Raw genomic sequence first — 24,311 nt, forward strand, 5'->3', positions numbered from 1 at the left:
TGCTACAACTCCAGTAAAGATCATAGAAATAGACTTATAGCGCATCATAACATTCTATATTTTTGTGCATTCTCAGTACTATAAAACCAGTCAGAATTGTCAGCATACAGGATTAATCTATTGTACTGGGTTTTATGTTATATATAATACTTTAAGAAATGTGGAAGCATTTGTGAAATTAGTTTAACATATATAAGTCAATTGTACTGATTTTCTGCTACACACACAACAGATCTGTTTAAAACAACAAATAGTGTGTCATTTTTAACACACCTTCATGTCTACTTAAGGAGAACACATTCTGTGGTAAAAAAAAATAAAAATCCCTTTGTAACACAGCAATCCTTTTTGAGAGAATAGGCTATAGCTCTCATCTCCTCTGGTTGTACACTCATTGTGGATTTCTGTACTTCCTGGTTGTTGCTCAGCTCTCTCCCCAAGTATTTAACAGTATATACTGTATAATATTAGCTTCATCATAACTGGACCTGTATGATATAAGAGACTTTGCACTCATATGTACATGTTTCTTGAGAATATGAAGTTGTTGTTTTAAAAAAAAGTGATTACCTTAAGATCCAGTACAGCCTCTTCCACTGGACAGACTGGGTGGTTTGTGTGTTTTTTTGAAGTGTGGCAGACGATACAGAGAGTTTCTTTGTCATGTTTGCAGAATAATAGAAGTTTCTCCCCATGAAGACTACAGCGAGCCTCACTCTTGTGTGCAGTTTCTCTGTCAGTCTTCTGCTTTAAGTGGGATTCCCCCACACTGCTTCTTAAATCCATGTCTATAGGACGATCCATAGAGGCCTTTCTCCTGCAGATGGGACACTCTCGAGAGCTTTTCTCTTCCCAGTACTGCTGCAGACACACTCTACAGAAGCTGTGGCTACATTTGAGCAGAACAGGCTCTTTAAAAATATCTAAACATACAGAACAACAGAGCTCATCCTCAGGAATCAGAGCTTGAGCTGCCATTTCACGGTCTCTCAGTCTGATACTTGCAGTTTGGCTGATACCCAGAACAGAACACACCTTGTGTGCTTAAAAAACACAAAAATCTTGCAGATCAGGTTTGCTTTTCTCAGTCTATGATAAAATCTTGTGTTTGTGTTCTCTCACTTACAGAGATGATGAGATATTACCCAAACTGACTGCTGTAGATTTACAGTGTGCAGTAGTCTGCCACTAAAGGCCAATTTTTACTTGTATAGTACATTTCATACACAAAATGAAATGTGCTTCGAAAAAAGTCATTAAAATAGTCAAAGAAAGAATAAGCTGAGCCGCTCTAAGAACAAAAGCTTATTGAGGAAAAGAAGGTGACACAGCTAGAGAAGTGATACACATCCATGTTTGTTTCTGTGTGTAATTCACTGAGGAGCTGATGACCAGCTTAGCAATAGCTGAACGCAACACTAAATGCATCTTAATTCAGACTATGCTCAAAGTAAATTTTTTAAATTGCTTTGCAGAATGCCACATGTCATATTACTTCCTCCTGCAGTCTCTGAGTGAACACTACCAGGATAATTCTCAAACATGTAGGAAATGTGTGTCCTTTGCAAAGAGGTGTGGTGACTATCGGGTGCAGATGGGTAAGATCACAAATATATGACTGGAATTATTTATTTTTTTAAACCTACATTCAAAGGGCTAAGTGATGATTTCCCTGTTCAGATAGACAGAGTTGAACTGTCATTACAGCGATTACCTTTTCAGTGAAATAATTAATTCCATAAATAAAGAATTGACATTTTGTTTTTCTGAAACACTACCATTGGTGCAAGACATAGTGTGCATTGCTTAAACCTCAGGTTTAAACCTCTAGACCACAGTACTGCACTAAATCTGGAACAGCTATCCACATCTGTGAAATAAGGATTAAGTGTTCAAGTTGTCGCCTCACAGCAAGGGCGTCCTGGGTTTGAATCTTGGTTGGCTGGGACTTCTATGTGGAGTTTGCATGTTCTCCCCGTGTTCACGTGGGTTTCCTCCGGGTACTCCGGTTTCCTCCCACAGTCCAAAGACATGTAGGTTAGGCTGATTGGAGAGTCTAAATTGCCTGTGGGTATGAGTGTGTGAGTGAATGGTGTGTGTGCCCTGCGATGGACTGGAGACCTGTCCAGGGTTGTATTCCTGCCTTTCGCCCAATGTATGCTGGGATAGGTTCCAGCCCCCCTGCAAGCCTGTTCAGGGTAAGCGGGTTAAGATAATGGTTGGATGGAAAGATGCTCAAGTTGTAATGCAGCACTACGGTCTAGAGCAGTGGTGGGCAATTCCAGTCCTGGAGGGCCGGTGTGTATGCAGGTTTTTGTTTCCACCAATTACCCTGGCTAAATGAGCTCATTGGCTGCATGCACCAACACTGGTTCACTCAAAGTAAAACCAGAGACACAAGCTGGTCTTTGGCTGCCATTCATGCACATCAAGAAATGTACTGTAGCTAAAATATCAGATGGCATGAAAGGCTAATTATGTAATTAAGGCCAGAAGTTGGTATGAAATCCAGAAATGGATACGGCCCTCTTTGCCCAACTCTGGTCTCGAACAGGGTGCATAACTCCAGTCCTGGAGGGCCGATCTACGTGCTGGTTTTTGTTCTAACCTTAATTTTAGTTTTCTGACCGCTTCATAAACTATGCTGGTTCACTCCTAAATCTTCAGGATACACCTGCAGTCTGTGATTAGAGCTGGTGCTCATATAAATATCAGATTTAGACATGATTTCGCTCATTAAATAATTAGGATCAGAAGCTGCCCCGTGGTCTACAGCAGGGATGGGCAAGGAGGGCCATATCTGTTCCTAGATTTCAGATTTCTGTTCTTAATTATTTAATGAGCCTTAACATTTACATGAGCTGTCATTTCTAGCCACATTTTGTGATATAAACAGCTGCTGACGAATGTTCTTGTCTTGTAGCATTTTATTGTGGTCTAATTTAAGAGTAATGGAGCATGTGGCTAATTGGCTGATTGAGCCAGCAAAAATCCTGCATACAGAGTTGCCCATCCCTGGTCTAGAGGTTTAAACGGCACTAAACTAAGCACACTGCAATTGACCTGTGCTGTTAATAGTTTCTATTTTATTTTTTAGGATTTATTTTGTGTATGCACTTAATAAAATAATACCATTAACTTTGATGAAAGGATAGATTCAAATACATTATTTCAAGTTCAGGGAAAAATGGGACTGCAAAAATATGCAATTGGATATTAAAAATGCTTCATGCCCTGCCCTAGTTTTTTCCAGAATGGGTTGGAGAAGCTTATAAATTAGGGAAAGATGGTTCTTATCTGGACCTATAGGTTGATGAAAACGTGTGGACAACTAACAAGTCAGATAAGCTATACAATAAGGATAATTGTAATTGTACTGAAACATTTACATGAATCGCTAAAACAAAAGCATATTCGTTTATAATTGACATAACCACTCAAGGTTACTGGCGCAGTTAAAGTTACTGAACTTGTTCAACTAGTCCGGGCGTATAGCCTTCCGTAACCGTTTCCTAGTTTCGGTAGTTTGGCTGAATTTGACCAATCGGATAGCAAACGATACTTGAACATCCAATCCCAACTTCGAACGTCCTTGATTTCACGAATCAAGTGGCAATATGCGATTGGTTGAAAGAAGATTTTTTAAAGCCAATGGGACCGTGGCAACTCAGACAATTTCAAGTTCAACACCCTACATTCAAAGGAATGTTTCGCAGTTGTTAAAAAAGTCAAGTGCAATTCAACACAACAACGACATCTGCAAGGTGTTTCGAGTTAAGAATCTAGAAAAGCTTCGATTCTGACCAGTATTGCTGGTTTGCACAACGGTGTCAGACCGAAAACAGCATTAGGATATAGCTGCAGCTCATTCTGCAGATAGATATACCTACAATACAATGAAAGGAAAGACTGCATTTCTGCTGCTTATGTTGCTGGGTTTAACACAGCTTATTGTAGTCACGCGATGCGAAGATGGTAAGTCATTATTCAACGCACAACTTAAACTCTGCTTTGCTTGCAGCGACCTATTATGTTCCTTTCGCCAAGAAAAATAATGTTAGCCGGGTTGGCTCATTTAGCTGAGCTAACGTTATCCGATGTCATTCTTTGTGGCACGTTGGTATTTCACATGCTCGATCAATGAAGAAATCGTGCGATTTGCTGAAATAACGTTAGCAGGTATACATCGTTATTTTGTACGTAGCCTTTATGCAATGGGGCATTGATAAATAAAAATCCCGTGTAAGTGCAAGCCAGCTAACCATCTCGCTTGGGTTACAGAAAATATAAGATTTGATTACATGCATCTGGCTAAAGGACCCTTTAAAACGTGTATCTGCAATCAAATAAGTACACAGCATTGCGACGGTGGCTGTCCAACATTTATTTATTTTGTCGGTTTCTGTGTGGTTTTGCTTGAGCATACCCATAATATTGGTCATATTCCTTCTAGATGTAGTAGATCAGACTGACAGTGACGATGAGAGTGACGACGACGACGAGGAGGAGGATGATGACGACGAAGGCGACGGAACAGAAGTCAAAGACGAAAATGGGGTGTTGATCCTTACAGACAAAAACTTTGACACCTTTATTGAAGATAAGGATACGGTCTTGGTGGAGTTCTATGCACCATGGTGAGATCCAGAGTTGATGTACTGCCGCTAATTTTCCTCATAACTCTTAAGAAAAGCAACAATATGTTTTCCCCCCCAAATACCACCCCTCCCCCCAATGAACTAACACTAACCTACACCAAAATGTCACTCTACCTTCTCTAGGTGTGGTCATTGTAAACAGTTTGCACCTGAATATGAGAAAATTGCCCAAGCACTTAAAGAAAACGACCCACCAATTCCAGTGGCAAAGGTTGATGCTGCTAAAGAAAGTTCTCTTGGGAGCAGATTTGAGGTCAGTGGGTATCCCACCATCAAAATCCTGAAGAAAGGGGAACCAGTGGATTACGATGGTCCCCGCTCTGAGCAAGGTATTTTTCAGGATTTAAAGGAAATCTTTCTCGGGACAAATAAATAAATAAATATACTAGGTATTAAATCAGTTTGTTTCCCACATCAATCAAATGTTCTCGTATGTAGCTGTAACTGGATGTTTGTTTTGTAGCGATTGTGTCCCAGGTGAAGGAGGTGGCTCAGCCAGACTGGAAGCCTCCACCAGAGGCCACCATGGTGTTGACGAAGGACAACTTTGATGAAGTGGTCAATAACGCTGACATTATACTCGTAGAGTTTTACGCACCTTGGTAAGATGTCTCATTTGCTGTTGCATTTTAGGCAGTTTTATGACTAAAGTACTTGGGGTGTCCTAGTCAGAGGAACAGTGGAGCTGACGGGTACTCATTTTAAGGGGGCTCACAGAGACTTACTCAGGGTCCACAATTCTATACTACATCCCTCTTGGTGGTCACTGTTCACTGGAAGTTGCGTTAACTTGTTTGTTGTCGTTCCAGGTGTGGTCACTGCAAGAAACTTGCTCCAGAATACGAGAAGGCTGCAAAAGAGCTGAGTAAACGCACGCCTGCCATTCCCCTGGCAAAGGTGGACGCTACAGTGGAAAACGAGATTGCGTCCAGATTTGAGGTTTCTGGTTACCCGACTCTAAAGATCTTCCGGAAGGGAAAACCTTATGAGTATAATGGACCGCGAGAGCAGCATGGTACGTCTTCAATCGGTGATCTTTCAGCAATAACGTGTTTTTACGTTTAGCTGTTGTTTACAGGAGACCGAGACATTTTCAGTAATTAGTTTTTTTCTTCTCCAGTCAAAAATGCCATAAATCCAGAGAAAGTGTAACAGGACATGGTATCAAATGTTTCTCATTGCCTCATAAGAAACCACCATTGCTTATTGGCTTGTTACATAGTTTTAAATTAGTCATAATCCAGACGTATATTCTGAATAATAAATAAATAAAAATGGCAGGAACAAGTATTGGTATTTTTGACTGAACAAGTTGGATTGATTTTTACTCTGTAAATGCAGGACTCAAAGTCTAAGAGACTGTATTCCACTAAGGACAAACCGGCACACAATAAATCTTGTAGCTCCAGTTAAAAGCCCTTCTGTGTTGCACTTCCAGCGAGCATGTGCAAGGGGAAACATTGAGCCGGTTGCCTCTGTAAATGTAAATGGTAAATGGTTGGCATTTATATAGCGCCTTTATCCAAAGCGCTGTACAATTGATGCTTCTCATTCACCCATTCATACACACACTCACACACCAACGGCGATTGGCTGCCATGCAATGCAAGGCGCCCGCCAGCTCGTCAGGAGAATTTTGGGGGTCGGGTGTCTTGCTCAGGGACACTCCGACACAGCCCGGGCGGGGATCGAACTGGCAACCCTCCGACTGCCAGACGACTGCTCTTACTGCCTGAGCCAAACGTGACCCTTTGTCCTTCACTCTCCAGGCATCGTCGACCATATGAGCGAGCAGGCGGGTCCTCCGTCTAAGCTAGTCCAAACACTGAAACAGGCCCAGGAATTTGTCAAAGATGGAGATGATGTCGTCATCTTTGGGATCTTCTCCAGTGACCAGGAGGCCGCATATGACGTCTATCAGGAGGCTTGTAAGCACCTATAAACCGTTCTGATCTAGGGACCACCGGCCAGGCTAAAAGGAATCAAAGCACCCCCCACTCTTAAGTTTAAAGGGGTTCTATTTAAAGAGTGTTTAAAAATAAATAAATAAATCTATTTCTATAGGCCTGTAGCCTAGTGTCTAAGGTACATGACTGGGACCCAGGAGGTTGGTGGTTCAAGCCCTGGTGTAGCCAAGATAAGATCTGCATAGCTTGTTAGGCCCTTAACTCCGCGTTGCTCCAGGGGCATTGTCCCCTGCTTAGTCTAATCAACCAAGTCACTTTGGAGTTTGGACCTTCTGATGAAAACTGACCATATGCATACATTTCAATTGAATCCTTAGAGACTGAAATTGAGACTGAGTGCACATACAGGGATTTGGCTCAATTGATATGCGTTTGCTTCCCAGGCAATGGCTTAAGGGAGGATTTCAACTTCCGGCATACCTTCAACACTGACGTGGCTCAATTCCTCAAAGCTTCCCCTGGACAAGTGGTCATGATGCACCCAGAGAAATTCCAGTCTAAATATGAGGCAAACTTGTATTCATTAACAATTAAAGTAAGTTCATTTTCATACGTGGATGCAAATTAATTTCAAGTATGAGAAATGATGAAGCTGGAAGAACCAATTTAATTCAAAATGCAGTGCATTTTATATATTGTATAATGTTGACGATCAATCCAGTGTGTTTCACTAATTATTTCTGTTTCAACAGGATTCCACTTCTCCTTCTGAGGTGCAGGAGTTCTTTGCCAAACATGCCATTCCTTTAGTCGGACACAGAAAGCAGAGCAATGATGCGAAAAGATACAAGAGTCGCCCCCTGGTGGTGGTGTACTATGGAGTTGACTTCAGCTTTGACTACCGAGTCGGTATGTGTTCTCTTAAACACTTCATTCTTCAGACCACATTTATTAGTACAGCATTGATTATTAAATGCACTGTTCTCCATGTAATATTTGAAAAGATTTTGTTGAAATACTTTCACATAATGCGTGTTTCACTTTAGCAACCCAGTTTTGGAGGAGCAAGGTTTTGGAGGTGGCTAAGGATTTCCCAGAATACACATTTGCAATAGCCGATGAGGAAGACTACAGTGATGAGCTGAAGAGCCTGGGTCTGAGTGACAGCGGAGAAGAGGTGAACGTTGGGATTTTCGGAGAAGGAGGCAAGAAGTTTGCCATGGAGCCGGAAGAATGCGACTCCGATGTGCTGAGGGAATTTGTCATGGCCTTCAAAAAAGGTGAGGTGGACCAATTAAGGGGGGGGGGGGTAGCGAATGAGCTGTGTATCGTTTTGGTGGTGTACTGTGATTTAATTCAAGTATACCTAAGTCAGTATTCTTCTTTTTTTTTTTTTTTTGTCCATATCTGAAATGAACAAAAGTGGTGGAAAGGAGAATCAAGGATTTAGTTTGGTATTGTAAACATGCATTTACCATTTTCTCTTTTTAAAAATAATTTTGCCAGGTGTGAAAATCATCTTCAAGTTTCCCTGTCAACTTTTTGTAAAAAGCATGGGTTGAAAGACTGAATTTTGATTTGTCTCTCTCATACAGGCAAACTGAAACCAGTCCTTAAATCCCAGCCAGCCCCAAAGAGTAACAAAGGACCAGTGAAGGTGGTGGTCGGCAAGACTTTTGACGATGTGGTCATGAATCCAAAGAAGGATGTCCTCATCGAGTTCTACGCACCATGGTGTGGCCATTGTAAAAAGATGGAGCCTGACTACCTGGCCCTTGGGAAGAAGTACAAGCACGAGAAGAACTTGGTAATTGCCAAGATGGATGCTACAGCTAATGATGTTCCCCACGACAGCTATAAAGTAGAGGGATTTCCCACCATCTACCTGGCCCTCAGTAAGAACAAGCAGAATCCAATCAAATTTGAAGGTGGAAACAGAGACTTGGAGGGGTTAAGTGAATTCTTGGAAAAGCATGCATCGAATTTGTCCCCGAAAGATGAACTTTAATATCTTCATAATTAACTGAGGACTTTAAAATAAAATGTGAAGACGCAGCATTCCGTGGGAGTTTCCTTGAGGCATTTGCCTCAATGTAGACCAGGAGGTATTCCATAAAACAGGGTGTTACTGACGTTTTTAGTCCAACTTGTGTTGACAATTTATGTGTCCCAAAATCATGAGATTAAAAATCTTGCACTGTTAAACAGCAGATTATATTTTGTTAAATCTTTTTAAATAAAAGATTGTAAAATGATTCCAAGTTGGTGACTGGTGGATGCAATGTTCACCGAGGCATTTGTTTGAACTCCTTTGGGTCCTCGTGTCTGGCTGGCTTAGTATTTAACACGGATTGAAATAATGTTAAAACGAATGAAGCAAATGCCATTGTGATAATTTTACTTTATGTAGGCATCTAACATTTAGATTTCTTTTCTTTTTTAACTCTGCGTCTTCCATTCCAGTTTCATTAACGAAGTTATTTTATTAGAAAAATGTGTCCTTGCACTTTAAAAGGGGGTGGGTTTAAATAAACCCGTTGATCGGAGACATGGCTGCAAGCCAGCGATCGTTAACGACAGGCAACAACATGGCTAATACCTACAGCTAATACCCACCCTTCGAGCAACAAGACACAGAAAGCAATCCATTACAATTGTAAAACCGTATAGCTACCTAGCTAGCTAACCGGTTACTTCTGTAAGCATGCTGGTAAGCTTAGTATAGTGGCTACATTCTAGCATCGACTGTAATTTAAATGTATTGCTATATGCTAGCTATATCAGTTCAAACCATAACGACTGTGGCAACAATCCAAAAGCTATAGTGTGTGTCGTTTTAAAAACTAAAATAACGTTACGTTCAAAAATACAAGAACAAAGAGAACTTCACCACATGTCCCCATTCCTGGGCCCCCATTGTAGAAATGTCTACGATTGGCCAGCTCTATTGTAGCGTCCAAGCAATATCGGCCTATAACATTGCTCATATTAAAGGTAGGCCCCTACGATTGGACAATGTGTTTGGCGCTCGTCGAGTCTGTCGTTTCTCCGAAGTGAGAGGCGGATATTATTGGGGAGAAAGAAGGAATTGAGTTGCCCAAGCGAGCAGGAGCGACAGAAATATAAATGCTGCATGGTATATGACTAACAACTGCAAGTTTAATGTCTGACGTTTAGATATTTCTGAGTTTGTACAAGCCTTTATTAAAACAACCAAGGTATACAACCAAGTGCCCCTTTGTAAGAGCCGAGTTTGCCGGTATTCGCAGTCGCCGGGAGGTGGGTGCACAGTCCCCTTCTCATTAATCCCGTGCTGTGCAAGGTTCGTTGAATGATTCTCTCGTATCAGTGGATGTGAACTGGACAATCGCGTTAACAGGTACGTTAGGAAACGTGGTATTCTGCAACTTAATTGATTCAACAATCACTTTTGAATTACTCTGCATTTTTATTGCTGAAGCCTAGCTACGCCTGGCCGGATGTATCAACTGAAATTAAGAGACCCGGGAAAACTGTCTGCTAGCTTGCCAGGTTTTTAGCTAGCTATAGCCAGACATTAGCTTGTGGACTTCAGCCTGCACGTTCATTTTATAATGTCTAGCTAGCTAGGTCGTCACCACAGAAATAATGTCAGCAAGCTAATCTCAGCTGGAAGATCGATATTTGACATTTGGATGCAGAAACGTTACAGTACCTAGCTAATTGGTCGTGAGAACCCTAAGTTTTCTTCCCTCGTCTCTGACCTCATTATTATGCGGCGTGGCGGTTTAAATATTTGTGTTGGCTAACTTATTTGACCAACTACTTTCTGCTATCTAGCTAAGTTAGCTAAATAACTGTAGCTAACGTAAGTACAGATGGAGTAGTTCTCGATCCAGCACAATAAGATGGCAAACGGGGTCAATGTGTCTAGCCGATTTTTACACCCACATCTGAGTTGGGTATCGGATCTAGCTCGAGAGTAACGTTAATTTAACTATCGAGATGATTTTGCATTAGGCTAGCAACATAACGTAATTTTGCTAGCTACAGCATTATTCATTGCAAGTTACCCAGATTGCTGGAGCTATCTAGTTTACGGAAACACCCGACTATCCACCTTGTTTAAACCGTGCATTCGCTCTTGAAATGACGTTTGAACTCACCGCATCTCTGCCTAGCTAGCTAAATTAGCGTGCATAGATGACTTCGTTATTGGTAATGATTTGTTCAATACGTAGGCTAACGTTATACGTTTACTTCACATATGCCCATTGCATAACTTACGGTCTGCAAGGCTTTAGCTATGGTAACAGTTGGCTAACTTACCGCGAACATTTTCTCGAGGAAACTCGAAAATCCCACCTCATTGCTATTTTGAGTGTTGGACAAACTGGGAAGTAATTTAACGATTCATTTGCTAGCCCTAGATGGAATCGCCAGCTAGGTATCTACCTTAGTCTGTACCAGGTTGTCAGAAGTTAAGCATTATAGACGTCATTATTGTCGTAAGGAAAGCAAATCAACTGTGTAGCTACGTTAGCAGCGTTACCTACGTTATGCTGCATTTGCACGTTTCATACGAAGATAACTTGGTGTGTAGAAATTTAGAAATTAAAGTTGCATCATACAATTACGAGTTTTCCACCATTCGTAGTAATGAAATCTTGTCGGTCAGTTGCTGCAATTTATACGTGCTTTTTATTGTCAGTACCGTTGAGTGATATGTTTATATCTTTATGTTTATACCGAAAATAAAGATTTGTGTGATTTACATTTTTGATACAAAATAAGTCACAGGCAGTGAACAAAAAATGGGATATGTTTTTTGAAGGTGGGTCGGTACACCCACACCCCTAGGAGGAAAGTTCTAAGTCATTACTTAACTTACTGGTTCTGATCATGATATTTGAAGTACCCCCCACTACCACCATCATATACACGCGTCTTTCGACATGACGCTGACATTTTTTTCTAATGCCACGGCCAGATCTGATCAGATCTGAACCCAAATGAGCGTTAATGGTATGAAACGACGCCAGGCACGGCGTGTTCCGTCAACCAAGCAGGACTTTCTCGTGGCCGATATTATGACGCGACACATGTACCAGAGAGGTGCCACATTTCATGAAGGCTTCAAGTGATGCCATGCCCAAAGGATATGTTAATCATTTGAACCCCTTATTTATTTTTAATTCCTCATTTGTACCAGCCATACTTGCAACCACGCTCTATGCTTAATAGCAAAGTAAGAATGTTGAAATATTTTCTACATACAAGTAAAGTTGTACGTTTTGTACTGAGTCGTAAGTGTTCACCTGCCTCCTCTATGAATGTGAAAACTTGACGATTGCACTTGTGCTTAGATGTAAGAAGGGCAGTGTCTCGCCAACTCCAATGGCGTTTTGGGGGCGTGCAGCTACCGCTGGCCGTTTCAAATGAGAGAAGACCGAAATGGTAATGAAAGGTAAGGGGTGCTTGTGAAACCTCAGGGTCATTACAGCGCTTCCGTGTCCCCTTTCCGTTGCTAAGAGATAAACAAAAAGCTGTCTGGCTAATCTTTAACATGTAAAAACATGGATATATGGATATTTTTAACATTTACATTTGAGTTGACAGTTCCCCCCCCCCCCCAGAATCACTTGTAAAGCTTACTTTTTTAAAATAGTTTTTATTATTGATTTTTTCCGTGTTTACGGGTAGTACCAGCAGCAGTCCAGTTTGGGAATTAAAGACAGCCTTAGAGTTACAGGCCTGATTAACTAACGGTTATGCTACAATGCCAGCCATCTCTATTCCCTCTTAGTCAGATAATCATCTCCATATCTTTCCAAAGCAGGGTGTACGTTTGTTTTACTATGGTTGTGCTGTCTGACAGTGTCAGTGAATGGCCACGACCATGATAGATGCAGATCCTCCTAAATTAGAGCTGTCTTTTAGGAAAGCTTAATGCGCCGTTTCATTGTAAGATGACTTTAAAGGCAACGTGAAACGAAAGTTAGAGGCGCTCTAGCTTCCACGATGTGACGTATATGTGATTGTCTTTCGGGGGCGATTTAAAAAAAAAAAAAAAAAATTCTTTTGAAAGGGCGGGCAGTCGATTTTAGTGACGTCAACCTGGAAGGGGGAGAATGCGCGCCGCTGCTTGAAATGACATTGATTGGGAGGGAACGGCAAATTGACGACATACACACCCAACGGTGCTCGATGACTCAAATCTAAATTCAAATAGTTTTCCAGGAAGTGAATGGAAAAAAACCCCCCAAAAAACATGGTGTGAAAATCATAACAATTGCATGGAATATAATACTTTATGATGTGTTCGTATGGTTATGACTAATTGACTAGACTGCAGAAAATGTGAATTTTCAGTTCAGTATGTCTTTATGATCCAGCTTTGAATATGTTCATTTTCTTCATATTTATAGCACGAACAGAATGATCCTTCTCATTGTTCCACTGGCACCACAGCACATTCATGCGAAAGTGTGCAGAACAGTGCTCCGGCGCCTCCCTCACCGTCGTGTCTGCTGCAATTCACGTGATTGGTTGTCTTCCCGTGGCAGCGTGAAAGCTGATTGGCCGCTTTCCCGGAGCTGTATCCGGCAGTCTGGGAGACTGGCGCGGCTAGGTAGCCTCCAGCCGCCGGGCCGCTCAGACTGACGGCGGGCTTCATCGGGGCTGCCGCTTCAGCTGAAGCCGCAGGCAGGAAGCCACGTGCGATTTCGGGCAATCCGTACGAACGGGTCTAGATGCGTAGGATAGTGATACAGACGGGAGTACGGACGCAAACGCAAACAAACGTATGAAACATGATATTGGTGGAGCTTAGGCTAACTAATGCTGTGGATAAAATTAAAATCCAACACGCTCTGCTTCCATTGGCTGAATGTTCCACAGGGTGTGGGAAGTTGGAAACAGCTGCAGAGACTGCTCTCAGAGAATTTATGTTACGTTACAGCCATGTAGCTGACACTCTTATCCACAGCACCTTGCAGTTGATTGGACAGAGCAGGGACCAGTCCTCCCTGGAGCAGTTGCGGGGGTCAAGGGCCTTGCTCAAGGGCCCAACAACTGCAATGATCTTATTGTGGCCACGCTGGGGCTTGAACCACCAGTTCCAGGTGCCAGTCAAGCACCTTAGCCACAGGAATGACGGAGATGGATTTCAGGGATTGTTTTGGGGGGATTGTTTTGTTTTTGGGGGGGATTGATTTGTGGGATTGTTTTGTTTTTGGGGGATTTGTTTTGTTTTGGGGGGATTTTGTGGTGCCCGTTCCGGCAGAGCGCGGTTTCGGAGTTCCCTGGGCCTTACGCGCAGGAGGCGCGTGATTGGCCGGCCGGGCTGACTGGCGTTGGATGTTTCCGCAGGGCGGCCATGGGCTTGACTGGAAAGAGGTGGGAGAAGGGGCCCGTGTGCTGGAGGAGGAGGGTGAAGTCCGAGTACATGCGACTACGGCAGCTCAAGAGGTTCAGAAGAGCCGATGAGGTCAAGGTGAGACGGGCATGTGTGTGTGTGTGTGTGTGTGTGTGGGGGGGGCGTGGGTGTGGGGAAGGTATTGGTGGGCATGTGGGGGGTGAGCGTGGGCGTGGGGGTTTAGGCCTGGGTGGGGTGTGGGGGTGCTTGAGTAATGTGCATCACCTCTCTTCAGCTTCAAGGTCATTCATTTTATGACACTTTTGTGAAAAGAATAATGGTGATCCGTGCTGATTGTAGAGTTAGTCCCACATGTCCACACTTGGATTACATGCATTTGCACAAGTGGAATACATTTTCTCATCATTACAAAGTCTCATTTTAACACTCATTAAATCACTCCACGGACTCTGAAAGTATGCAGAATGCTTCTCTTACGGCTCGCGACACACGCGAAAACTGGGGAAATTCGCCTCCACAACCACCAATTTTTAGTGCTCAGCAACGTTTACCACCACGAATGTTAAATGGTAAATGTCTGCATTTATATGGCACCTTTATCCAAAGCTGTACAATTGATTGGGTCTCATTCACCCATTCACCCTCCCACACCAATGCAAGGCGTCAACCAGCTAATCAGGAGCAATTAGGGGTTAATTGTCATGCTCAAGAACAGTTCGACACACCCGGGGCGGGAATCGAACCGGCAACCCTCCGACTGCCAAACGACTGCTCTTACCGCCTGAGCCAATGTCGCCCCCAGTTAGCTGAGGTGAAGAGGGGGAGTTTTCAGGCAATTAAAGTGGGGGATGAAGAGCTGGCAGTTTGAGGGACTGGGGGGGAACCCCTTTCTGCTGCGCTGAGTGGAAGTCCTAGAAGGACGGCAGTAGATTCGGTTCATATTCCAAGTGAAGACGTGTGGCCTGGCTGTGTGCCAGTGCAACTGATCCATTTCCCTTTCTGCTAACTCCCATTTCCTGCTTCATTTCCCACCTTAATTCCCCCCCCCCTCCCCCCTTTCCATTTCCTGTTTCCCATGCTTCAGAGCATGTTTAACTCCAATCGGCAGAAGATAGCAGAGCGCACGGACATCCTGAACCAGGAGTGGAAGCTCCGTCGGATACAGCCCGTCAACATCATGGCACCTGTAAGCTCCTTTCGAGGGACCAGAGAGGTCAGCACTCACTCACACTGCTAATTCAGGTCATCCACAACCCCCCCGCCCCACCACACCACACACTCCTTTGACCCGTCACATGACACACTCCCCCGAACCGTCACACGACACACTCCCCCCTACACACCACACGACACACTCCCCCCTACACACCACACGACACACTCCCCCCTACACGCTACACGACACACTCCCCCTACCCACCACACGACACACTCCCCCCCTACACACCACACGACACACTCCCCCCTACACACCACACCACACACTCCCCCTACACACCACACCACACACTCCCCCCTACACACCACACCACACACTCCCCCCTACACACCACACCACACACTCCCCCCTACACACCACACGACACACTCCCCCCTACACACCACATGACTCACTCCCCCCTACACACCACACAACACACTCCCCCCTACACACCACACGACACACTCCCCCGCCCCACCACACCACACACTCCCCCTACACACCACACCACACACTCCCCCTATACACCACACCACACACTCCCCCTACACACCACACAACACACTCCCCCCTACACACCACCCGACACACTCCCCCCTACACACCACACCACACACTCCCCCCTACACACCACACCACACACTCCCCCTACACACCACACAACACACTCCCCCTACACACCACACGACACACTCCCCCCTACACACCACACCACACACTCCCCCCTACACACCACCCGACACACTCCCCCCCTACACACCACACGACTCACTCCCCCCTACACACCACACAACACACTCCCCTGAACCGTCACACGACACACTCCCCCTACACACCACACGACACACTCCCCCTACACACCACACGACACACTCCCCCTATACACCACACCACACACTCCCCCCTACACACCACACCACACACTCCCCCTACACACCACACCACACACTCCTCTACCCACCACATGACACATGACGTGTTTGTTTGGAGAAGTTTTGCCCCATATATAGGAAATGGTTACACTGATGGCGATTTAAAAAAAAAAATTAAAATAAAATAATAAAAAAAACACACACAATTTAAGCATTTAATCCAAATGAGCTCAACTGAAAAAAGGTGTGACGGTGCCCCTTTAAGGAACGTAAAAGAGGGCAGGGGACAGGGCTGGATACCATACATTTATTTCAGGCAGTATGCGTGCATCCTAGTTGGTGGATGCGATCCACAAACATGCGATCCATTTTCCGGGTTAGCTCTGCGAAGCCCTGGGGGAGCGTACGTTTGGGGTTGTGATGTGAGCGGAGATGTGAGAGGGAATGACAGAAACTGGCTCACTCGCGTTCACAACCTTTCCCCCTGCAGTGCTCTGTGGGTAGCGGCTTCTCCGAGTTTTCCAAGCAAGTGATTCCCCTGAAGACCCTGAACGCTGTGGCCTCCATCCCCGTCATGTACTCCTGGTCCCCGCTGCAGCAGAACTTCATGGTAACGGAAGAACTTTCTCCTCCTGGCAAGAGTTGCCTCGGTCTGAGATTTCAAGCCTTCTTTTTTGTACGTTTGACATAATTGTATATGCTGCCTGAGCCCTTTGAAGGGAAGGTTTTCTTGGAATGATCATTTTGCAGCTGTTCTAGAACGCTGACCAGCAGTGATTGTTACATCAGCATTAGAGTCTTCTTTTCAGAACACTCTAATCACATCTGTGTGATCTTACACTTTAAAGGGTTGATACTAGATGTTAATGACTTTTGGACCAGAATGAGTCAGAAAGAGGGGGTGGGGCAGGGGGAAGGGAGAAGGAGGTCTCACAGCTCTGTGTTTTACCCCGACGGGGTAAAAGGTGGAGGACGAGACCGTTTTGCACAACATCCCCTACATGGGCGACGAGATTCTGGACCAGGATGGGACCTTCATCGAGGAGCTCATCAAAAACTACGACGGGAAGGTCCACGGAGACCGAGGTAAGAGCGGGGCCATTCTATACCAGGTGTCTGCCGCATATTTGCTTGATTTTCTAATTTAAAGGGTTTTTGGAAATGTGGATATGAAACCTGTTTTTATTAAAACTAGACAACCAAACGTCATTGAAATGTTTCTTTGACAATATTGCTATCATGCTAATACTACTGGAACTATTACTATTGTACGAATTAACACATCCCACACAAGTGTGTAAAAAAAAGAAATGTGGTTTTTGGTGGGTATTTCAAGCTTATGTAGATACAAGTTCATTCCTAAACTTGAAAAGCTTTGGCTTTCCAGAAATTTTCCAGGCCCTTTTAACGAAGAGCCTTAATAAGCTGTTGGGGCGTCACCCCATTACATTACATGAATGGCATTTGGCAGACGCTCCGACGTACAGTTGATTAGACTAAGCAGGAGACAGTCCTCCCCTGGAGCAATGCAGGGTTAAGGGCCTTGCTTAAGGGCCCATCGGCTGTGCGGATCTTATTGTGGCTACACCGGTGATCGAAACCACCGACCTTGCGTTGTCCCAGTTATGTACCGTAACCACTCCGCCCTACTCTGACTGTGACCTTGCGGATTTATTTCTCCCTGCTGAAGAGTGTGGCTTCATCAACGACGAGATCTTCGTGGAGCTGGTGAGCGCCCTCACTCAGTACAGCGACGGTGAGGAGGACGAGGAGGAGGAAGAGGAGGAGGAAGAGCCACCGGCCTACAGGGCGGAGAGGGCGGACCTGTGTGACGCCGGAGGAGGCAGGAAGGAGCGCCTCTGCTCCGAAGGTGCGGTACCGACGGCGCCTCCCCATTGGCTCGTCCTCTAAAGCCGGGCCTGCCCGATCGCATTCGCCAGATTCAGCTAATGAAACGATCAGCTAACGAAACGATCAGCCTTCTCGGGCCCCGCACACTGCCGTGTCTAAAGGGGGCGGACGTAAAATGGTGGCCGTCCAGATCAGGGACGGCAAGGTTGTTCCCGGAGGGCCGATGTGTCCAGTGTTTACCTGCTTCAGAAGTTATACTGATACATATTATGATCCGTATTATAATAATAATAATAATAATAATAAAATAAAAAAAAATTCTTATCCCTGTTGAACTTAATCGCAGCGAAACTTTGAGCGCCTTGTCAGCCGCGATTCTGAATGTGGCTTCCCCCGTTTTCAGGCAGAGACAGCGAGGGCTCCAAGAAGTTCCCCTCGGACAAGATATTCGAGGCGATCTCGTCGATGTTTCCGGACAAAGGATCGCCGGAGGAGCTCAGAGAAAAGTACATCCATCTTCATTTCCTGTTACCCCCCACCCCCCCCCCCCACCTTCCCCATAGCGGCAATGTACGTTTTCCAATTTGTGGAGTTAAATTGGTTTAATTAGCTTAAGGCTCAGTTTGATAATTAATGATAACGTGGAGTCTCATCAGTATCGTCTCCGTCCTGATGGAAGGTCCCTGTTGGAGGGGGGAAATTGGCCCTGTGCCTGATTTGGGAAAATCTAAACTGGCTTCAGTGCCAGCGATTGCGCTTCCGAACGTGGAAATTAACGGTTAAAATTAGAATGGTTTGCGGTAGCGACTGTGTGTGTGTGTGTGTGTGTGTGTGTGTGTGTGTGTGGAAGTGGGGGGGTGCGTTTCTGACGATGTCGGGGGGGTCTCTGCAGGTACAAAGAGCTGACGGAGCAGCAGCTGCCCGGGGCCCTGCCCCCGGAGTGCACCCCGAACATCGACGGTCCCAACGCCCGGTCCGTGCAGCGGGAGCAGAGTCTGCACTCTTTCCACACGCTCTTCTGCCGCCGCTGCTTCAAATACGACTGCTTCCTGCACCGTGAGTGTGCCGTCTTACTCCTACTCTTACACTCACCGTTATGCTGTCTCTGTACAGTGCACTTACCTGACACTCACCGCTATTCTGTCTCTGTACAATGCACTTACCTGACACTCACCGCTATTCTGTCTCTGTACAATGCACTTACCTGACACTCACCGCTCTTCTGTCTCTGTACAATGCACTTACCTGACACTCACCGTTATTCTGTCTCTGTACAATGCACTTACCTGACACTCACCGCTCTTCTGCCTCTGTACAATGCACTTACCTTATGGGGGCGACACGGCTCAGGCAGTAAGAGCAGTCGTCTGGCAGTCGGAGGGTTGCCGGTTCGATCTCCCGCCTGGGCTGTGTTGAAGTGTCCCTGAGCAAGACACCTAACCCCCAAATGCTCCTGACGAGCTGGTCGGCGCCTTGCATGGCAGCCAATCGCCGTCGGTGTGTGAGTGTGTGTATGACTGGGTGAATGAGAAGCATCAATTGTATAGCGCTTTGGATAAAGGCGCTATATAAATGCCAACCATTTACCTTACACTCACCGTTTTTCTGTCTCTGTACAATGCACTTAACTTATACTCACTTTTATTCTGTCTGTACAGTTTACCCAGTTTTTACTCACTTTTATTTTCTCTCTGTACAGATTGCTTACCGTATTTCCACTTCTATACTGTCTGTGAACAGATTAATTACCTTACACTTACCTTTATTATGTGTGCAGTTTACTTACTTTTCACTCAGTTTTATTGTCTGTACAGTTTACTTACCTCATACTCACCTTTATTCTGTACAATTTAATCCTCTTTGTAGCTTACTTACCTTACCCTCACCTTTATTCTTTCTCTACAGTTTATGCATCTTATACTCACCTTGGTTCTGACTGTATAGATTACTTGCCTTGTTTACACCTTTATTCCATCTGTGTACATTTTACTTGCCTTACACTCTTTCTTATTATGTTTTGTGTACAGTTTGCTTACCTTACACTCACCTTTATTCTGTCTCTACAGTTTACTTGCCTTATTCACACTTTTATTCTCTCTCTGAACAGATTACTTGCCTTATTACTTACACTTTTATTCTGCCTGCATCGTTTACTTGCCTAATCCACACAGTTACTGGTTTTGTGCAGTTCATCCACCTTATCCTCACCTTTACTTTCTTTCTATAGACCGTATCCACACCCACTCTACAGGTAATCCATATTTATGTACCAGCTCTGTTACAGTTGATCCACCTTATCCACAACATTGTGCCCAGTTTTATTTACTTTTTCTGGTTAAACGTGTGCGCCATTGTGGGGCTGGGTCATCTGTTCATGTTGAATGCTGAGGGCAGATCACGTTCCGCTGGAGTATCTCTTAACACAGCCTGCACAGATGGCCAACCTGTCAAGCTTATTTTCTCTCCCTCCATTTGGAGTTTGTTTTATTCTATTTTGAAATGTTTTGTTCCAGCTTTCCATGCCACTCCAAACACGTACAAGCGCAAGAACATGGAGAACCAGGTAAACAGCAAGCCCTGCGGAGCCAGCTGCTACATGCACCTGATACAGGTGAGTGCGCACTTGCGTGCAACTGTGTGCGCCCGCGCATGTGCGTGTGCGTGTGCGTGTCTGTGTGTGTGTGTGTGTGTGTGAGCGTGCGTGCGACTGTGTGCCCGTGCGTGAGTGCGTGCGTGCGACTGCGCGTGGGACTGTGCGTGTGTGCGTGCGTGCGTGCGTGCGTGCGTGCGTGGGGGCCTATTTTGTATTATAAATCTTTTTGAACCACCAACCTTTCCAGTTCCCAGTCCCAGCGCCTTAGCCTCTAGGCTGCCTCATATAGCCGAGACATTCGTGTTCATTTTCTGGGTTCGCTGGGTTAGGGTCCCTTTAGTCTGCTACGAGGCAGATTCAGGAGCGCTCACTTCGTCCAACCGAAACACTTCCCCTGGGTTTTGGTTTTGCCGCGTCCGCTGCAGGACGGCATGGTGAGGGAGTACCCCTCCAGCGTGGTCGCCGCGGAGAGGGAGAGCGAGAGCGAGCGGGCGAAGACGCCCTCCAAGCGGCTGGTGGGGAGGCGCAGGGGGCGGCCCAACGGGACCGGCAGCCGTCCCGGGACCCCCACCATCAACGCCGAGACCAAGGACACGGACAGCGACCGGGACGGCGCGGGCGACGAGGACGACAAGAGAGACGAGACCACCAGCTCCTCGGGTGAGCCGCAGGCCCTCAGCACGACCGGGCGGCCATTTTGAGTGACCCCAGCGCCTTACATTACATGTTATTTTTGCTGACGCTTTTATCCAAAGCAACGTACAGTTGATTAGACTAAGCAGCGGGACAATCCCCCCCCCACCCCTGGAGCAACGTGGGGTTAAGGGTCATGTACCTTAGCCACTACGATTTATTAAAGTACTGGGAGCAGCGGTTGATTACAGTATTATGAAACCTTTGAAGATGAGCTGAAAGAGAAGTTGGACTAGCTTCCGCAGTATGACGTGCGCAAGTGAATGGCCCAGGGTACGGGGTATGGGGTGTTAGTGTCAGTGTACGGGGTGTTAGTGTCCCGGGTGTTAGTGTCTCTGCAGTAGCTCCAGGGTACGGGGTGTTAGTGTCTCTGCAGTAGCTCCAGGGTACGGGGTGTTAGTGTCTCTGCAGTAGCTCCAGGGTACGGGGTGTTAGTGTCTCTGCAGTAGCTCCAGGGTACGGGGTGTTAGTGTCAGTGTACGGGGTGTTAGTGTCTCTGCAGTAGCTCCAGGGTACGGGGTGTTAGTGTCAGTGTCAGGGTGTTAGTGTCCCTCCAGTAGCTCCAGGGTACGGGGTACGGGGTGTTAGTGTCAGGGTGTTAGTATCAGTGTACGGGGTGTTAGTGTCCCTGCAGTAGCTCCAGGGTACGGGGTACGGGGTGTTGGTGTCCCTGCCGTAGCTCCAGGGTACGGGGTACGGGGTGTTGGTGTCCCTGCCGTAGCTCCGGGGTACGGGGTACGGGCCTTTAGCGTTGGCTGTGCTTTGCTTTGGGCAGAGGCGAACTCGCGCTGCCAGACCCCGGTGAGCCTGAAGCTGAGCTGGGAGCCCCCGGAGCCGGTGGACTGGAGCGGGGCCGAGGCCTCCCTGTTCAGGGTGCTCATCGGCACGTACTACGACAACTACTGCACCATCGCCCGCCTCATCGGCACCAAGACCTGCAGACAGGTGGGCCCCGCCGGCCCGCCGGCCTCTCGTCCTCAGGGCTGGTCCCCTGCTCGTCATTTAGGAGAAAACTCAATTACATTAACATGGCAGACGCTCTTATCCAGAGCCACGTACAGTTGATTAGACTAAGCAGGAGACAATCCTCCCCTGGAGCCATGCAGGGTTAAGGGCCTTGCTCAAGGGCCCAACGGCTGTGCGGATCTTATTGTGGCTACACCGGGATTAGAACCACCGACCTTGTGTGTCCGGGTCATTTACCTTAACCACCACGCTACCGAGTTCTGCTCGTGGCTGTGTAAGTAGTCCATAGCGGTGTATTTGCATGAATGTTTTAGTCTGACATTTACTTAATCTTCTGTTTGTTTCTGTTGGTAATGACATTTCCATACAAAAGCGTTTCAGAGCGCATTCAAGTAGGTTTTTGTTTGCTTGAAATGTTCAGTGTTTCAACTGAACTGTCAATCCCTAAAAAGTGTTTATGTATGTATTTCTTTTAGTTGTCCGTCCATGGTTAGCAAATGCTTGGAGATGATGATTCAAGATAGTCACTCACAAGATACTCCCCGCTCGAGCAATAAAACGAAACCCTGTTTTTCGGTCACATTATCTTCTGCCTCTGCCTTATAATGAAAACTTGCATGGAAACCCCCCCCCGCCCTGCTCAAACAGGCTTCCAATGACCTTACCAAGGCAGTGTGTAAGTGAGGGTTTCATGTGATTATTTTAAAGGTTTTTGTGTTTGTATGTTTGCGTGGCGGTGTACCATGCTGGTGAGGGCCAACAGTGCAGCCACAGAATATTCACATGTAACATTACTGCACATCCGTCCTGGCATTCTCCCATGACCAGGTTTACGAATTCCGGGTTAAAGAGTCCAGTATTATCGCACGTGCGCCTGCGGAGGACGTAGACACCCCACCGAGGAAAAAGAAAAGGAAACACAGGTAAGGACCATAAAATAGACCCCTCATTCTCTCTCTAATCACAGATACACACTCAACCCTGTACACGTTATAAAATACACCCCTCATTCTCTCTAATCACAAGTATACACTCAACCCTGTAGACATAAGATAGACCTCTAATCACAAATAAACACTCAATCTTGTAGACATTAAAAAAATACACCCCTCATTCGTTCTCATCACAAATACACACTGAACCCTGTAGACATTATAAAATACACCCCTCATTCTCTCTAATCACAAATATACACTGAACCCTGTAGACATTATAAAATAGACTGTTCTCTCTTATCAGTAGAATACACTCAACCCTGTGCTCTTATCATTTCCATTGGATTAATTTTACTATTCATGTTTTTTCCTGATGCCGTTTCTGAACCCTGAAAGACCCACACAGAAAGGTAATTTTGTTTTCCCTTCGTACTGCTGTAGGTTGTGGGCCACGCACTGTAGGAAAATCCAGCTGAAAAAAGGTTGGTACCTTGCCCAGTGGGGGGAGGGGGGGGGGGTGCATTTAACCCTTTCAGTCCAAATCCCAAGGGGTTTTGGCTTTGGTCAAGAACTGAGAAAGTTGTGCATTTATTAGGTTTTTAATAGGGGCTCGGAACAATACTATAGCAATAATTTTGATTGGTTGAAGAGGTTTGAGAGTACCATATGTCACGCTTGGGATTTTACGGTAGTTACGGGACTGAAAGGGTTAAATGTATTGGTTACCCTGGCAAGCTAACAAACTATGACTCCAGACAGCAATGTGTTAGTTCTATACGGAAACCATTAAGCCGGTAAACGAGGTAACCGGGTGAACTGGATAGTGTTGGCAGCCTGCGTTATGACCTGTGCTGTACTGTCGTTCCCACAGACGGCTCCTCCAATCACGTGTACAACTACCAGCCATGTGACCACCCCCGCCAACCCTGCGACAGCTCCTGCCCCTGCGTCATCGCCCAGAATTTCTGCGAGAAGTTCTGCCAGTGCAGCTCCGAGTGTGAGTACACGGGGCACATGGGAAATGTAGTTCCCACACACACATCTCTGAGGGAAACTCCAGCCATGGAGCTCAGTGCCGTTACACTGCTGGAGCCAGTTGCGACAGGGCCTCTGTCTAAGTTCCTCTTAATGTGCTTCCCTGAAATATTCTCCCATGGCTTATCTTTCTCATCTTTTTGTATTTATTTTTTGCTATTTTTCCTACTTCTGCAAAAGATGCTCTGATATTTTCTTGCTGAAAGGAAAGATTGGGAGTTCCTAACTTCTACTTGTAGTTCC

General features: G+C 45.7%; 2 protein-coding genes across 8 annotated transcripts in view; both read left to right on the forward strand.

Annotated features, from left to right (window-relative positions):
• Nucleotides 1-3,665: 3,665 nt before the first annotated feature.
• Nucleotides 3,666-8,820, forward strand: LOC133136962 (protein disulfide-isomerase A4-like). The gene is made up of 10 exons (XM_061254862.1): nt 3,666-3,975; nt 4,454-4,637; nt 4,782-4,987; nt 5,122-5,260; nt 5,468-5,673; nt 6,428-6,586; nt 7,009-7,160; nt 7,318-7,474; nt 7,612-7,845; nt 8,161-8,820. Exons 1-10 carry the CDS (start codon nt 3,897-3,899, stop codon nt 8,571-8,573), a joined length of 1,929 nt encoding a protein of 642 aa, XP_061110846.1. The 5' UTR covers nt 3,666-3,896; the 3' UTR covers nt 8,574-8,820.
• Nucleotides 8,821-9,609: 789 nt separating this feature from the next.
• The window catches only part of LOC133137030 (histone-lysine N-methyltransferase EZH2-like), a 20,432-nt gene continuing 5,730 nt past the window's right edge, over nt 9,610-24,311 (forward strand). Inside the window, exons 1-15 of one of the 7 annotated variants that reach the window (XR_009709584.1) lie at nt 9,610-9,944; nt 13,916-14,039; nt 15,007-15,135; nt 16,486-16,605; nt 16,961-17,081; nt 17,686-17,865; nt 18,250-18,352; nt 18,739-18,902; nt 20,074-20,097; nt 20,360-20,457; nt 20,865-21,099; nt 21,908-22,077; nt 22,927-23,020; nt 23,471-23,515; nt 23,905-24,030. Coding sequence is in view for 6 of the 7 variants with exons in the window: in XM_061255006.1 (XP_061110990.1) it covers nt 13,923-14,039; nt 15,007-15,135; nt 16,486-16,605; nt 16,961-17,081; nt 17,686-17,865; nt 18,250-18,352; nt 18,739-18,902; nt 20,074-20,097; nt 20,360-20,457; nt 20,865-21,099; nt 21,908-22,077; nt 22,927-23,020; nt 23,471-23,515; nt 23,905-24,030 (1,726 nt within the window). In the remaining variant the exon portion in view is untranslated. Of the gene's footprint in view, nt 9,945-13,915; nt 14,040-15,006; nt 15,136-16,485; nt 16,606-16,960; nt 17,082-17,685; nt 17,866-18,249; nt 18,353-18,738; nt 18,903-20,073; nt 20,098-20,359; nt 20,458-20,864; nt 21,100-21,907; nt 22,078-22,926; nt 23,022-23,470; nt 23,516-23,904; nt 24,031-24,311 lie in introns of all 7 variants that reach the window. The other 6 variants (XM_061255007.1, XM_061255006.1, XM_061255011.1 and 3 more) reach the window with 6 other exon arrangements.

This window comes from Conger conger, chromosome 9, assembly GCF_963514075.1.
Source record: "Conger conger chromosome 9, fConCon1.1, whole genome shotgun sequence".
Classification (NCBI taxonomy): Eukaryota; Metazoa; Chordata; class Actinopteri; order Anguilliformes; family Congridae; genus Conger; species Conger conger.